At 33.5% G+C, this 14738-nt stretch overlaps 1 protein-coding gene across 5 annotated transcripts in view; it reads left to right on the plus strand.

Moving 5' to 3' along the window:
* Nucleotides 1-14226, plus strand: part of LOC109083073 (RAB3A interacting protein (rabin3)) — a 32511-nt gene extending 18285 nt beyond the window's left edge. For 2 of the 5 annotated variants that reach the window (XM_042744661.1, XM_042744667.1), the window contains 8 exons: nucleotides 2145-2222; nucleotides 4083-4286; nucleotides 5184-5312; nucleotides 7308-7420; nucleotides 9005-9022; nucleotides 9253-9352; nucleotides 11192-11261; nucleotides 13710-14226. In XM_042744661.1, the coding sequence (XP_042600595.1) occupies nucleotides 2145-2222; nucleotides 4083-4286; nucleotides 5184-5312; nucleotides 7308-7420; nucleotides 9005-9022; nucleotides 9253-9352; nucleotides 11192-11261; nucleotides 13710-13792 (795 nt within the window). In that variant the 3' untranslated portion in view covers nucleotides 13793-14226. The remainder of the gene's footprint in view (nucleotides 1-2144; nucleotides 2223-4082; nucleotides 4287-5183; nucleotides 5313-7307; nucleotides 7421-9004; nucleotides 9023-9252; nucleotides 9353-11191; nucleotides 11262-13709) is intronic. The other 3 variants (XM_042744662.1, XM_042744666.1, XM_042744665.1) reach the window with 3 other exon arrangements.
* Nucleotides 14227-14738: the final 512 nt, after the last annotated feature.

The following is a 14738-nucleotide window of genomic DNA, read 5'->3' on the forward strand; positions in this document are numbered from 1 at the left end:
AAAAAAAATAATAATTCACAAAGAAATTAATATATCAAATTTGTTGTATAAAAAGAGTAAATGGAAAAAGTCACATTCATAGACATCATCTCCAGACATCTGACAGGGAACTTTTAAAAGAATATATATAGTATAGCAAGTGTCCCATAAATGACATTGTCCATAAAAACACACCCACTGAATATGCCTCTGTGACATGCGTGTGCTATCAGGGTTGTAAAGGAGTCCACATCAACCCCTCAGTTTTCACCTTTTAACAAACATTCGTAACAATCCCACAAATTGATATTAAGACTGTTATCTAGCTGAAACTATTGCGCCATGATTTATTGCATCATTTGCTTTTAGGGTGCCATGAAAACTAGAGTACACTAAACGTTAGTCCACTTCACATTGCTTTAGCTGTTTAGAAAATAAAACTGAAGTTCATCTGAACAAACTGTTGCATAATTCAGTGTTGAATGAGCTGCAGAATCCATTGAGGTTCCAATCTATTGAATAAACAAACACAATTGTAAACATGCCCATTTATCATAAATGCATTATAGGCAATTTGAGTAAATAAGGTTTTGGTAATGGATTTTTCAAAATAGGACTGGATTAAAATATTAATTTCACTATTTTAATCGTTTTTCAGTTTAACGAACCAATAGTCATTCGAGCTGTTTTTAGCTGATGCATGAATAAAACTTCACTAAACCTTATTTGTAGTGCAGCATGCCTCCTGTCTAATAATCACGATAGGCTTTGTTGCTTTTAAGGAACAATTTTATTGTGACATTCAACAAATAATTGTCCCTTTGATGCAGATTGTTGCAGAAAATAAGCCCTGTGACTAACAAAAATTTTGAAACCTAAAAGCAATTGCCAGAAGTTAAAAGGTAAACAAAGGCTATAAATGAACTACACTGCAGTTTGCATGACTTCAATGTCACAATGAATTTTTCCGTGAAAGTTTGAGTTTGTATAGTTGGCAGGAGCGTGATTATAAACACAACGAGGCTGTGAAAGCATACTATTGAGTAGATGAGTTTTCCTGTTTGGTGTATTGACGTTTAAAATCCCCAACAACTCAGTAGCTCCATTTAGTCACTAGTTAGCAATGGCCTTTTTCAATACAGATAAAAGCTTTTAAAAAAATCACAAGAGGGTATTTCTGATGTATTTTATGTGGTAGAAAAAATGGTGAAAATATATTGAGCTTGTGTTAACCACAGGTGTTATTCAGGCGTTTGATCAAAAACCCATTCAAAAATCTCTGGAACTGGAAATGCTAAAATGTTTCAGGATTTTTCATCTACAAATATATGTCATCCCTGCAGCACTCTGTTATACAATCCCATTTCCAGAAAAGTTGGGACATTTGTAAAATGCAATAAAAACTAAAATCTGTGTCAAAGAAAAAATGATCAAAGATAAGATCTCCGATGTTTTCCAAATGTTTCGCCAACAAATTTAGATTTTTAATGGCTGCAACAAACTCCAAAAAACGTTGGGACAGAAGAATGCTTTGGGGATATGGGGATGTATATTCAATAAATTAGTCATGAAAGCCTGATTTTATGATAGCCATTATAATGAAGCAATTATATCAATAGAAACTTGGCGTGGTTAGCAAAATTGACTTGTAATTGAGTTGTGAATCAGAAACCAATCAAATTTTCTAAAAGTTGTTAAAGAATCCTACTTAACTAAACAAGTGTCCAAATCCAAATACTTCAATTGACTTTTCTGTAATTGTGTGGACAGGGTCAAAGTATGACATACATTATGTTGATCTTCACATTACATGAATCCAGATGTGCTGAGTGTTTAGGTAACCTGCTCTGAAGTCTCATTTGCCCTTCTCTGTTATGCATTTCATACTTTCCTCATATATATATATATATATATATATATATATATATATATATATATATATATATATATATATATATATATATATATATATATATATATTTAGTTTTTTTCATGTCTTTCTTTCTGTTTGTTTCTGTTGGTCAAAGTCCTCCTGTAGCACTGCTCTGCAAGGTGCCTCTGGTTTGGTTTGGTCTGGTCTGGTGTGGTAGAGGTGTCTCTTGGTGTGGGTTATTCTCAGATGAGTTTGAGTTTAATGTGGATCTTATCTGTGACGTTCTCAACAGGAGGCTCATAAGATGGTGCACGAAGCAAACCTGAAGCAGGCCACTGCGGAAAAACAACTAAAGGAGGCGCTGGGAAAGGTGAGTTATGCTGACATTACTGTTTTGTCAAGGCTAAATGCCAAGACTGCATTTTCTACATGATTAGAAATAAACTAGCTAAATGAGAGAGATACAGTGAACTTCAGAGAAGAAACAAAGCTAATCATCAACAAACTAAACCATTAATATTTGTCAGTGTCACCAAAACAAAAGACTGAACTTAAACTGTGGTTATATATTTATAGCATCCTATGGGCCAGCTTTACTAACAGCAAATGTGAAGATTTACTAAAAACACACACAACTGTGGATGCAGTTATTTTTGTGTCTGACCTTATTGCACAGCTATTTAACACCCCATAAAAACATGTCTTAACCTCTTTTGTGCTCTATTCAGGGGCGTTGCTAGACCCTTTTTACTGGTGCATGAGCGCCAGTAAAATATCACTGTGCCCCAGTAAAATATTACTTACATTTCAATGAAGATTACTGTATACTGATCTGAAAAACATATTTCTGGTAATATTTCAGCAATTAAGTCATGTCTTGTTTTTTTTTCTTTCAACCTAAGAAACGGGTTTGCAAAAAGGTCTGAAATTGTTCACGTTTAAGTTTGATTCATTCAGACTGTTCACTCACACACTGAGTCATTTTCTTACACTGAAAGAGCCACAAAATAGTTTTTAAGACAGAAAACAAAATGCAAATTTTGCAAATGTCATCTATTGTTTGTCAATGACGAAGCAGCTCTTTATTCTGTATGCAGCTTGTGAAAGACTCTGTGCTGCAGGTAATCCCGATTTATATCCATTTATGAGGGATGCACGATAAATATCGGCACAGTATTTAATTCACATCTCGTCAGTAAAGCCAGTTCTGTAATCAGTGGTAAATCTCTACACGTGCATGCTTTCACATGGAGCAGCATTTACTACACAGAGCCGTTGTTCACTGACAAGCTGCACAAAACATGTACAAAATATGATCGTGGTTTTGCGCAGCTTGTCAGTGAACAACGGCTCTGTGTAGTAAATGCTGTTCCATGGCCTTACTGACGAGATGCGCATTAAATATTGTGCAATATTTATCATGCATCCCTACCATTTATATTCAATACAGTATTAAAAAAAATATCAAAATATGGGCACACTTTTTCCTTGAAGGGCCTGTGCCTCTGTACTATTGAAAGGCTAGAAACGCCCCTGGCTTGACATGGCTGCGACAGTTGCTAATTTTTGCTGCTCTTAGTAGATTGCGTTGGTCATTATGGTAATGTTCTGGCTGCTTCATTTGCCCTGCTTAATGAATCTGGCCCTATAGCTCTAGCATTAAAAGTAGGACATATGACCAAATTCTAATATTACTCTTATTTTAATAGTCATATTTTTCACAGTAACAGTACATTTCACAATATAGTTATTGCTGCTATAAATTGTGGCTGCATGAAAATAGTTCTACTTACAAATGTGAAAAGGGATGTAACATCACTGTGCAATGCCATTTTTTTTTCCTGCAACAAAACCTCTCTCGACTTTAAAGGAACATCTAACCTTGAAAAGGCATCTTAAAGTTTGTTATTCTCAGTCTTTGAAAACACTGTTCTCAGGCCACATGAGCACTTGCAGTGCAAGTGAGGTTTGTCTGTATGAGTTATTGCTTTTTTCTGTATTTATAACATATAGTATAGTTAAGCAATATCAATAGAGGAAGAAGAGTGCTGTTTTCCCAAATATAAGCATGATTGCAAATGTGATACTGATTTATGCAATTCAAAAACAAGAAGTTAATATTAAGTGATATACATATTTTAAATATGTAATGATGTTACATGTATTTCTTTACTCCCCAACCCTGTGTATAAATATCTGAAGTCTCACAAGTCTTTCCCCTTGGATTTAGATTGATGTTCTGCAGGCTGAAGTGGCTGCTTTGAAGACTCTGGTCCTGTCAACCTCTCCCACATCCCCCTGTAAGGAAATGCCCCCCGGACCCAAAGCCCCCTTTAAGAAAGGCCACGCTCGCAACAAGAGCACGAGCAGCGCCATGTTGGGCAGCCACCAGGAGGTCGCAGTGACACAGCCCATTGTACGTGAGTGTAAAGAGGTTTGTATCTGATCATGAACGTCCTTGTGTGTAACATCACTCCCACACCTGGAGACATTTCCCATATACTCCTGGGGTTTATTCAGTGTCAACAATGATGTCTTGTTAATCTCAAGCATCAACATGTATTTCATCTGAAGAGTTTACATGTAGGTGAATCTCCAAAGAATATGTCCAGTGTCCCTTCTGACTATACACCAAACCGAGCATACTGTCCAAATAACACATTTAAGAGTGACTAAAGTACATGGTATATATATATATATATATATATATATATATATATATACCTATATATATATATATATATATATATATTGTGTTTTTGGGAATCGATATAGTATCGCCAAACAAAATATTGTGATACTCGCGTGTATTGATATTTTCTTACACCCCTAGTATGTTCATTGATGAATGTTTATATGTGAATAAAAGCCTATTAAATTTGCTAATCGTATAGTGATCATGTTTCTTCAGAGAACAATCTGAAGACATTCTGTTAATCTTTTGATGTCATTCAGATAATCCATCAAACTACTGTATCATTTACCTTCAAAGGAAGATAAAGCTGCATGTCGTCATCGTAACAGTGATAAGCAACATTGTGTTTTTGACAAATATAACCAAGTGGTGACAAATTTAGGAAAAACAAGATGGGACCTAGAATGGAACCTAGAGGAACCCCACAAACACTGGGAGCAGAAGGAGAAGAGTCATTTCTCAATTCTACAGAAAATATAGCCACACAATATAAAATAAAAGTGTGAGGAGCAGCCTGAAACTTACATGAAAGTTTGGTGATCATCTTCATCTCATCCAGCATTTTGAAATGGACTATAAAAGTAGTGTTATAGTTGTCAGTGTTAAGTAGCGTGCGGGTGTGTGTGTGTTTGTTAGGTGGATTCACTGCTCTTCACTGAGTTCAAAGTTTGGAAAGAGGAGCCAACCCTGGAGAGAAGCTGCTCCTTCCTCGAGCGCATTTACAGAGAAGACATCTACCCATGTCTGACATTTTCTAAGAGTGAGGTATGCTTCTGCTATCATCCCTCTGTAGAACTTATGAGCACCTCCTTGTTATTATTTTATAGATGTTAGTTTCTGTAAATGATTAGCTAGAATGAGCTATATAAGTGTGACAGCTGAGTTGATCATTGAGAATCTGGGCTAATAATTTAGATCTACAGCTGCTCTCTGCTGGTTTAATCTACTAATGAATTGCTGAAAACATTAATGTCAAGTATGAAACTGTTTGTTTACAAAGTTACACACTGCTCATAATTTGAAGTAGTTAACTACAGTCAAGCTTCCTAATTAAGAAGTGCACTTATGCTGCATGTAACTAATGGAAAAGTTGATAATTGCACTTAAGGTGTACAAGGGGACTTTTTAATTTTAAGATTATATAATTCTCTTTCGAGCAGCATTTGCCTAGAACAAAACAGAGCAAATTTAAGGTGACATAATCAAACTTTATATATTTATACACATATTGTAGATGTACAGCTTGACCAAAATAAATAAATAAATAAATTGGTGTTTTAGTTATTAAGAAAAAAACTTTATCTTCCAAAAACAATATATACTTTTGTTACTTCTCTCTGTCACCCCATAGTGAATAAGAGTGAATATGTAGATTTTACAGCACAATCATTTTTATTGCCTTTCTTTAAAGACATTATTATAGTATGAGAAAAATACAATGTCAATCAACCTCTAATTAGTATGTATGTATGTATATATTAGAGCATAAACCAATTTCAATAAATATGTTTATATTGAATAAAACATCCATAGTAATTTTAACTGGCAGTTAACATGTTTTGCCGTTAAATGTGTGCAAATTAAGTTAAATGTTCTGTTTGGAACTACATTTATTGGTATTTATTTTATTTGTGCCAGCCTAAAGAAGTTTTTTTTACTTAAATATAATATACAGGGCTTAAAGTTAAAGTTAAAACACTGTCTGGTTATAGTGAGCCAAGTATCTGCATGTTGTCTCACCTTGTGACCTAAGTGTATTGTCACACCCTAGTGTCTATGAGCTTGATAAACCTCATACTTTTCCAAGTGTATGACATAGCTTTCATTCTTCAGGTCAATCATTTATTCATGAAAAAAATAAATCAGTTTGAATAAGGAAAGCGATAACTTCGCCATAGTATCCTTTCAAATGTTAAAGTTGCCACAGTCATTGCATTCTTTGCATGTGCTGCACTTTATTTGTACCATTTTGTTTTTTATTTGTTTATTTATTAGAATTTGAAAGATAATAACAATATTGATTAATAAGTGAGATCTTATTTTAGTCCTTGAAAACCAAAAAAGTAGTGCAAGTCCTTAAAAATTGCCCTGGAATTTTATTTGGCAGTATCTGTACAAACCTTGTTTAAGTTACCAGTTCTTGAACCATTTTAATGTTTTTGTTGTTGTTATTTGAACAGAACTGAAGTTTTTTTGTAGTAAACTGTCTTTGTATATTTCCTATTTTATATTAATTTCCTAGTATTTAATTTCAGAAAGTTTTAGATTGTAGGTCATCTTGTACCCTGTCAAGGACAAAGCTAACCAGCAAAACTTGATATCAAAAGCATCCTAAAGGTTGCATATGTTTGCACCATATTGTAGTGAGTAACCTAAAGGAAAAGGAAAATCATTTTCTTTTCTTTTTTTGTTTGCCAAATAACCCTGTGTATGTGTCTGCCCCCGCAACCCTCAAGCCCCAGAAAAAAGTTCAGGCTCTTTTTTTTTTTTTTTTTTTTGCTGTAACCCCTGAATATAGGTAACCTTGTGCCATATACTGTTGAATAGAACAACAGAATAAAAATAACATATTTGTTTCAGTTATAAACAAAAATGTTTAACCAAAGGTTGGGAAGAAAGGGATTAGTTTATGAGTAATGATTAAAATAAACTAGTAAAAAATGTTTAAATCATCTGGCCTTCCAAATGGCAGTTTAGAAAACTTCTTTAAATGTGTATTTTGATTTGTGCATGACTGATGTATAGTTTGTGTTATCCCAGCTCGGATCAGCGATCCTGGAGGCAGTGGAGCAGAATACACTGAGCGTGGAGCCTGTGGGATTCCAGCCGCTGCCGGTGGTCAAAGCATCTGCTGTTGAGTGTGGAGGACCCAAGTGAGTGTGGCTGAATTCAAAGCCGCTTGACATTAGGCTTGTTGCTCCATTAATCAGTGAACAGAGTAGTTATAAATCTTCAGCTCTCCTAATATGAATGAACCAAGTATCCTGTAAATAGGCTATTACAGTGTCTTCAAATGTAATTACTGATGAGATTAAAAGTTACCTTTGTTTGTAAACATATATTATTGTTCTCGTAAGACATTTAGCCTTTCTTAAAATAAATAAATAAAATAAGAGTGAGAAAATAAGATAATTTTTACATTTTAATTTAATCTTTAATTTTTAATGTAGTACCACCCTGAAGATGCCCCTAGTAAAAAAAAAAAAAAAACCTTTTGCCATGATTTATTTAAAATGCATTTATTTCATACTAAGTATACTTCATATCTGTTAAAATATTTATTGACATATCACAAAAGACTTACTGATATAAAATTATAATTAAACTTTATTTGGAGTATTTCTTTATTGCACAATGCACATTTCTTAATATTATACCTAAAATGTGTTTTAATATCACTATTAATAAGGATTGTATGATCTCTGCATGATATCAGTCTTTAAATCCAAGATATTAAAAATGTACTTGACATATACTTGCAATAGTTTCACTTTAGCACAATCAAATATACTTAAGTATATCTTTAGATGGACCTCGGCACTACTTCCGCACAATCAAGCATGAAATTTAGCAGACTTTAAGTATGCCAGTTTAGTATACCAAAAGTACAATTGCAGGGTATTTTTTATTAGGCACATAAATATGTAAATGTATGCTTAGCACAAAATAACTGTATTTCAAATACATTTTAGTATATTTGTTTTGGTAACACTTTACAATAAGGTTCCATTAGGTAATGTTTTAACTAACATGAACAAACAATGAACAATACATTTATTACTGTATTTATTAATATCTGTTAATGTTAGTTAATGAAAATACAGTCGTTCATTGTTCGTTCATGTTAATTCACAATGCATTAACTAATGTTAATAAGCACAAATTTTGATTTTAATAATGCATTAGAAAATGTTGAAATTATCATCAACTAAAATTAATAAATACTTTGGAAGTATTCTTCATGCTTAGTTAACATTAGTTAACTATTTAGTTAACATGAACTAATTAATCTTATTGTAAAGTGTTACCCATGCTGGGAAACCACAAACCTTACAGGACCTGTCATGAACATTGGGCAGCTTCACTAAAGAGTTACACACAAGGACAAAAGGTATAGACAAACACTGATGCTGCAGGAGAAAACACATATGAAGAGATTTTTACACAGTAATATAGGTAATTATTATAAAAAAAAATACATTCATTTATATTTAACCAAAATGTTTTTATTAGACATGTATTTAAAGTTTGTCAGATCCATTACTACTTCATTTCTCTAATGTCGCGGTTTATTTTTATTCCATTGTTCCTAAAAATGTTGTGTAGATCATGTATGAACATGAACAGCTTGTCAGCATGACTTTCTTTCGTCATTCTTTCTTTCTGTATTTGTGTCTTTTTGTTGATTTTTTTGTTTTTGTTGTTGTTCTTGTACCGATGAGCTCTTCCTGTGGCAGGATGGTACAGACTCTTGTGTAAGTGAATTGTGATAAGACCCTCAGTCCTCCTGATCTGACCCGTGCTGCCCTGTATCCCGATCCCTGTCTTGATTTCCCTAGTGCCTGTGTTTCAGGGAGTTCATTTCTCAGTGCCTGTTTATGTGTGCTTCATTTTCGTTGCTCACCAAAGTGTTAGTTTACACTCCTAAATGGCTCAGGAGTATAATATAGTTCTTAAAGCTTTGGATCTCTTTCCCACTGTGCAGGAAATGTGCCCTGTGTGGTCAAACCAAAACCTGCAAGCACAGAATCAAGTTTGGCGACTCCAGCAACTATTATTACGTATCTCCGTTTTGCCGTTATCGGGTGAGTATTTCAGTGGTTGCAGAATTAATGCTTTGAATGTCAAAATCTAATGTATTAAAAGTTTAAAACTAGATGAGTAAAGTTTGAGCAAACTTTGAAGTTGGCTTGAAAAAGCCTTAACTAGAAGTTTGAAGCAGTTGTAAAAGCTTGAATTTAGAAAGTTTAGGTAGATTGATTAGATATATGTTGTTAGTATGTTGCTAACATGTTTCTAACACAATTAGCATGTTGCTAACATATTTTAGCATGTTGCTAGCATGTTTTAACATGATTAGTGTATTGTTAGCATGTTTCTAATTTTAGTTAGAATGTTTCTAAGATTAGATTAGATTCAACTTTATTGTCATTGCACATGTAAGGTGCAAGGCAACGAAACGCAGTTAGCATCTAATCAGAAGTGCAATAAGCAGTAAGTACAGGATATACAGTGTCTACAATGTTACAATAAATATACAGATAAGTATTATGGACATAATTTACAGATTTTTAAATGCTATCTGCATGATATACAGATAGGTGTACTATGAACATCCTATACAGATAGATTATGTAATAAGTGTATGTACACTATAAGCAGAAAATATGAACATCATTTACACTAGTGCAATGGACATTAAAAAAGTGCATAGAAAAATGGATTATTTAGTATTCTGTATTAATTCTGTATGATTAGCATCTTGTTAGCATGTTTTAGTATGATTAGCATGTTGGTAACATGTTTCTAGCATGATTAATATGTTAGCATGTTGATAACATGTTGATAGCATGATTAGTATTGATTGATTGATTTTTGTCAGTTGGAGTTTGAATAGTCTTTGCTCATTTGAACATTCCGTCAATGTAAATCTATGGGAGTTTTATAATTTTTAATCTTCATTTTTATGAAAACCTGAAGTTGTATCGTTTAGAAAAATCAAAGCAACTAATTTCAGAACAGTCGGAAGTTCTGACATGTGTTTTCAAGTAGTAGCTTGAAAGCTCTAGGAGGAGATACTGACTAAAGTTTGGCTCAGAAGAAGAAGAAACTTAAAAAGCAGATCAGTAAGTTAGCTTTTTCGAGCCAACTTAATTAATATCAGAAAATGTATGGCATAGCCCTGGCACTTCTAACATCAGACCATCCTACCAAATCGAGCAAGTGAATAAAAAGAGCAATTGCAAAGGGACCTGAAAGTCTGCAACAAATTTCAGTCATCTATATTCACTTCAGCAAATTTAGTTTAAAAACTCTTTCGAGAAAAACTGACATGAAGTCACACCTGAGACTGATATAAGACAGGGACAAAACCTTAGAAATAAAATACTGTGCCTAATAAGAGTACCATTAATCACTGGGCATGAATGTGATAGAGGTGTGTTACATTCTGGAGAAATGAAAGGGGACAAAACAAACACCGTTTCAGCCAATCTCATGTTAATGTTGAGTACCTATATATTAGTATTTTATCCATCATATCTCTGAAGAGTCTCTAGTTTTATCAGATTTATAAAAGAAAGATAAGGCTTTACGATTCTCTCCGAAAACAGTCAAGCTCCTGGAGGCATGCCATGGGCAGAGCTGAAGAGTTTTCTTTAAATAATAAGTGTTCTTTAAAGGGGACACAGTTTCAGCCAATCATCAAGAATCATAATTCTCTATAATCTTTTACAAGGCTTTGTTTTTTTTGTTTTTTTACATGTGCTTACTTTTTTCTTTTGATTGAAATATGACAGGCTTCAGATTCACCATGTCAGCTTTTAAGTATTCCGTTTTTATACTTTGAATGTTATCATAGCATTGTTCTCATTTGTAGTAGTGAGGTTTGTACAAATGTCATTTTTCTTCTCTACCTACTTCAGATCACATCTGTCTGCAACTTCTTCACCTACATTCGCTACATCCTCCAAGGACTTGTCAAACAACAAGATGGTAAGCTAATAATTAATCTCCCTTATAGTCACATCATTCAAAACTACATATCAGCATCCAAGCTTGATGCTGTTTTCCACATGGATTTCTGTAAGTTTCATGTAAGTTTCTGTTTTAGTTTTAAATATAAAAATAATTGTTGGTGTTCCAGTATTAAATCATCGTATATTCAACTGAATGTGTTGATGTAAGGTATTTACCAATAAATGCTTTATTCAATTTTTTTTTATTATAATTTTTTTTTTAAGAAATAACTTTTCTGCTTCTGCTAAAAAGTTACTTTTCTGATGATTTACTGCAGTGTAGTTTGGATTTACTGCCAAACTACACTGCGCAATCTACAGTTTCTGGTATCTACAAAGACTCTTAGACATTTAGGGAAACATGCTGGTCGTGTAATTTTAAGCCTGGTGGAATACATTGAGAGAGATAACCTGCTTCCCTGTACAACTGAAATACTAGAAAGATAGAAAATACAAAACTAGTACGAACCAGTTTTCATCTTGTGAGTGTACAACATTCAGGTGACTTTAACACTTTAAATTAGCACCAAACTACTGAGTATTTAGTACTTTAGGAACATAAAAACAAATCAAGTACTCAAGTAAAAGTACATATATCCTAACAAAACGTTACTTGAGTAAAAACGTAAGTACTTTTTTTTTTACGTCAAGGAAAAGTATGGAAGTACTTGATTTTTAATGTACTTAAGTATTTAAAGTAAATAGTACTGATCGGTGAACTGCATTTGTTCATCTGATCTAATATTCAATTCAGTTCAAGTTTATTTGTATAGTGCTTTTTACGATATTAAAAATCATTTATATTAAAAAAGATCATTGCAGAGCAACTTTACAGAAAATTAAGTTTCTACAGTATTTAGTAGTAGCTTATCAGTGGTGACTGTCAGTTTATGGACATATGGCAGAAATGTATGGAAAAATCAATTCAAGACATAATCAAACAGACGATGAACACTATAAACAGTAATTATTATATGATGCAATCAAATTTATAGCAAAATTTGGTAGTTCTGTATGTTGTTTCAGGGTTGGCATCATCTGATATAAGCATAAATTTTATTACCAAAACATACAATATCAAAAACTTTATTAACCTTCAACCTACTAAAATATCAGTTGTAATTACTGATTATTTAATGAACATTTAATTTTTGTGGTAAAATTTTTGTTTTTTATAGTTTGAAAATATGTTGTTCCAAACCCGTAAAAGTTTTGTTCGTCTTCGGAACACAATTTAAGATATTTTGGATGAAAACCGGGAGGCTTGTGACTGTCCCATAGACTGGCAAGTAAAATACACTGTCATGGTCCAGAAAAGTATGAAAAGCATCTTCAGAATAGTCCATCTGCCATCAGTGGTTCAACTGTAACATTATGAAGTAACGACAATACTTTTTGTATGCGAATAAAACAAAAATAATGACTTTATTCAACAATTTGTCTCCTCTGTGTCACTCCGCCATTTTAAAGAATATGAGCTGTACCGAGGCAGCTTACGCTCTTTGTGTCAGCCGCGCTGCACTGATGCGCTGTTTTCTTTCAAATCAAAGCGTAAATATATGTAGAAAACGTATCCTTGCAGTGTGGATCACACAGAAGAGCGTACGCTGCCTGTGTACAGCTCAGATTCTCAAAAATGGTGCTATGCTGATGTGGAGTGACACAGAGGAGACAAATTGTTGAATAAAGTCATTATTTTTGTTTTATTCGCATACAAAAAGTATTCTTGTCAATTCATAATGTTATGGTTGAATCACTGATGGCAGATGGACTATTCTGATGATGCTTTTCATACTTTCCTGGACCTTGACAGTGTATTTTACATGACAGTCTATGGGACAGTCACAAGCCTCCTGGTTTTCATCCAAAATATCTTAAATTGGTAAGTGATTAATGACAAAAGTTTCATTTTGGGGTGGAGTATCCCTTCAAGTCTGCAAACAAAGTTAAGTAAAAAATACCATATAGTATTTAAAAATGAAGAGAAACAAAATTTGTGTAAAAGTGTGGTTATAACATAAAAACAGATGTAACAAAAATACAAACCTAGCAGTATTACATGATTTGAAATAGGAGAGAGGAAGACTCGTATTGACTGAATCATTAAATCAATGAGTTGTTGACTGGAGAACAGCTACTATCGAATCAATTAGTACAATTAGTGAATGAATCATTCATTGCAATTTGTGAAATAATTCACAGATTCTTTAAAAATAATCAGCTCATTCATGAGTCAAACATTGCTATCACCCTGAAAGAGGGTGTTTATTTATTTATTTATTTTTTCAATTAGAAATAATGAATTACAATTTGTTTTATTTTATATTGTTATGTTGTTTGCAACAGTGGTAAATGTAAAAATGCATAAGTTTGTTCTTATGAAAGTTTCCCTTCTAACACGTATATGTTGCTGTGTTTTACCAAGCAGAGCAGATGTTCTGGGAGGTCATGCAGCTACGGAAGGAGATGTCCAACACCAAGTTAGGGTACTACAAAGACGAACTGTGAACAGAGCCATTGCAGTCATGGGAACGTCATCGTCTTAACCCGGCCGCTCCTTGACATGATGGAGTTTACTAGTCCTGTCAGAGTGGCTTCCCAGGGACCACCACACCTCATTATATTTATTTAAACAGAAGGAGGAGGAGACACTAAAGCATGAACTGTAGCTGGAGGTTGTGTTCTCTCTGAAGAATCTGCACAATGAAGGATGAAACACACTCAAATAAACGCATCTCAACCTCTCTTAGATTGATATGTTCAGTGCTGTAGCTAACTGTGTGCTGTTGTGCAGTTGTGTTGTTATATCTGGAATGTTCTGTCTATATTCTCTCGGACTGCTATGTGTATTTCCTCATGAGTCTCATCTAGCCTCCATCATTTTGATTTTAGTGCCTTTCTGGAAGCCTGAATAAAGTTGTGCACCTCCAGAGGAGAATAAATGCTGGTGTTTGTCCTATTAAAGCAGTGACGTCTCAGAGCCACAGCATGTGAAGATACATGAAGATTTTTTGCTGCTGTAAAGGGCTGTTCACATCAAGGATGATAAGTATAACCATAAAGTTCACCCAAAAATAAAATTCTGTCATTATTTACTCAGCCACATGTTGACTTAGGTTAATCTCGAAATACAAATGAAGATATTTTTATTAAATCTGAGAGGTTTCAGTTTCTCTATTGAAATTACAGGTAACAAGAAACTTAAAAGATCCAAAAAAGTCATAAAGGTTTTATAAAACAAATCCATATTAATCTGGCAGTTTAATCCAAGTTTTGTGAAGAGGTAAAATTGCTTAGATAAAATGAATAGATTTAATTTGGGTTTTCATTCACATTTAAACAGTGATCAACACATGTACATACACATATGGTTAACATTGAAGTTTGTGTGTGCGTTACAATGGCTATATTCTATTTAAATCTGAAATTACCTGGATTTTTATTAAAAATATCT

This window comes from Cyprinus carpio, chromosome A4 (genome assembly GCF_018340385.1).
Source record: "Cyprinus carpio isolate SPL01 chromosome A4, ASM1834038v1, whole genome shotgun sequence".
Classification (NCBI taxonomy): Eukaryota; Metazoa; Chordata; class Actinopteri; order Cypriniformes; family Cyprinidae; genus Cyprinus; species Cyprinus carpio.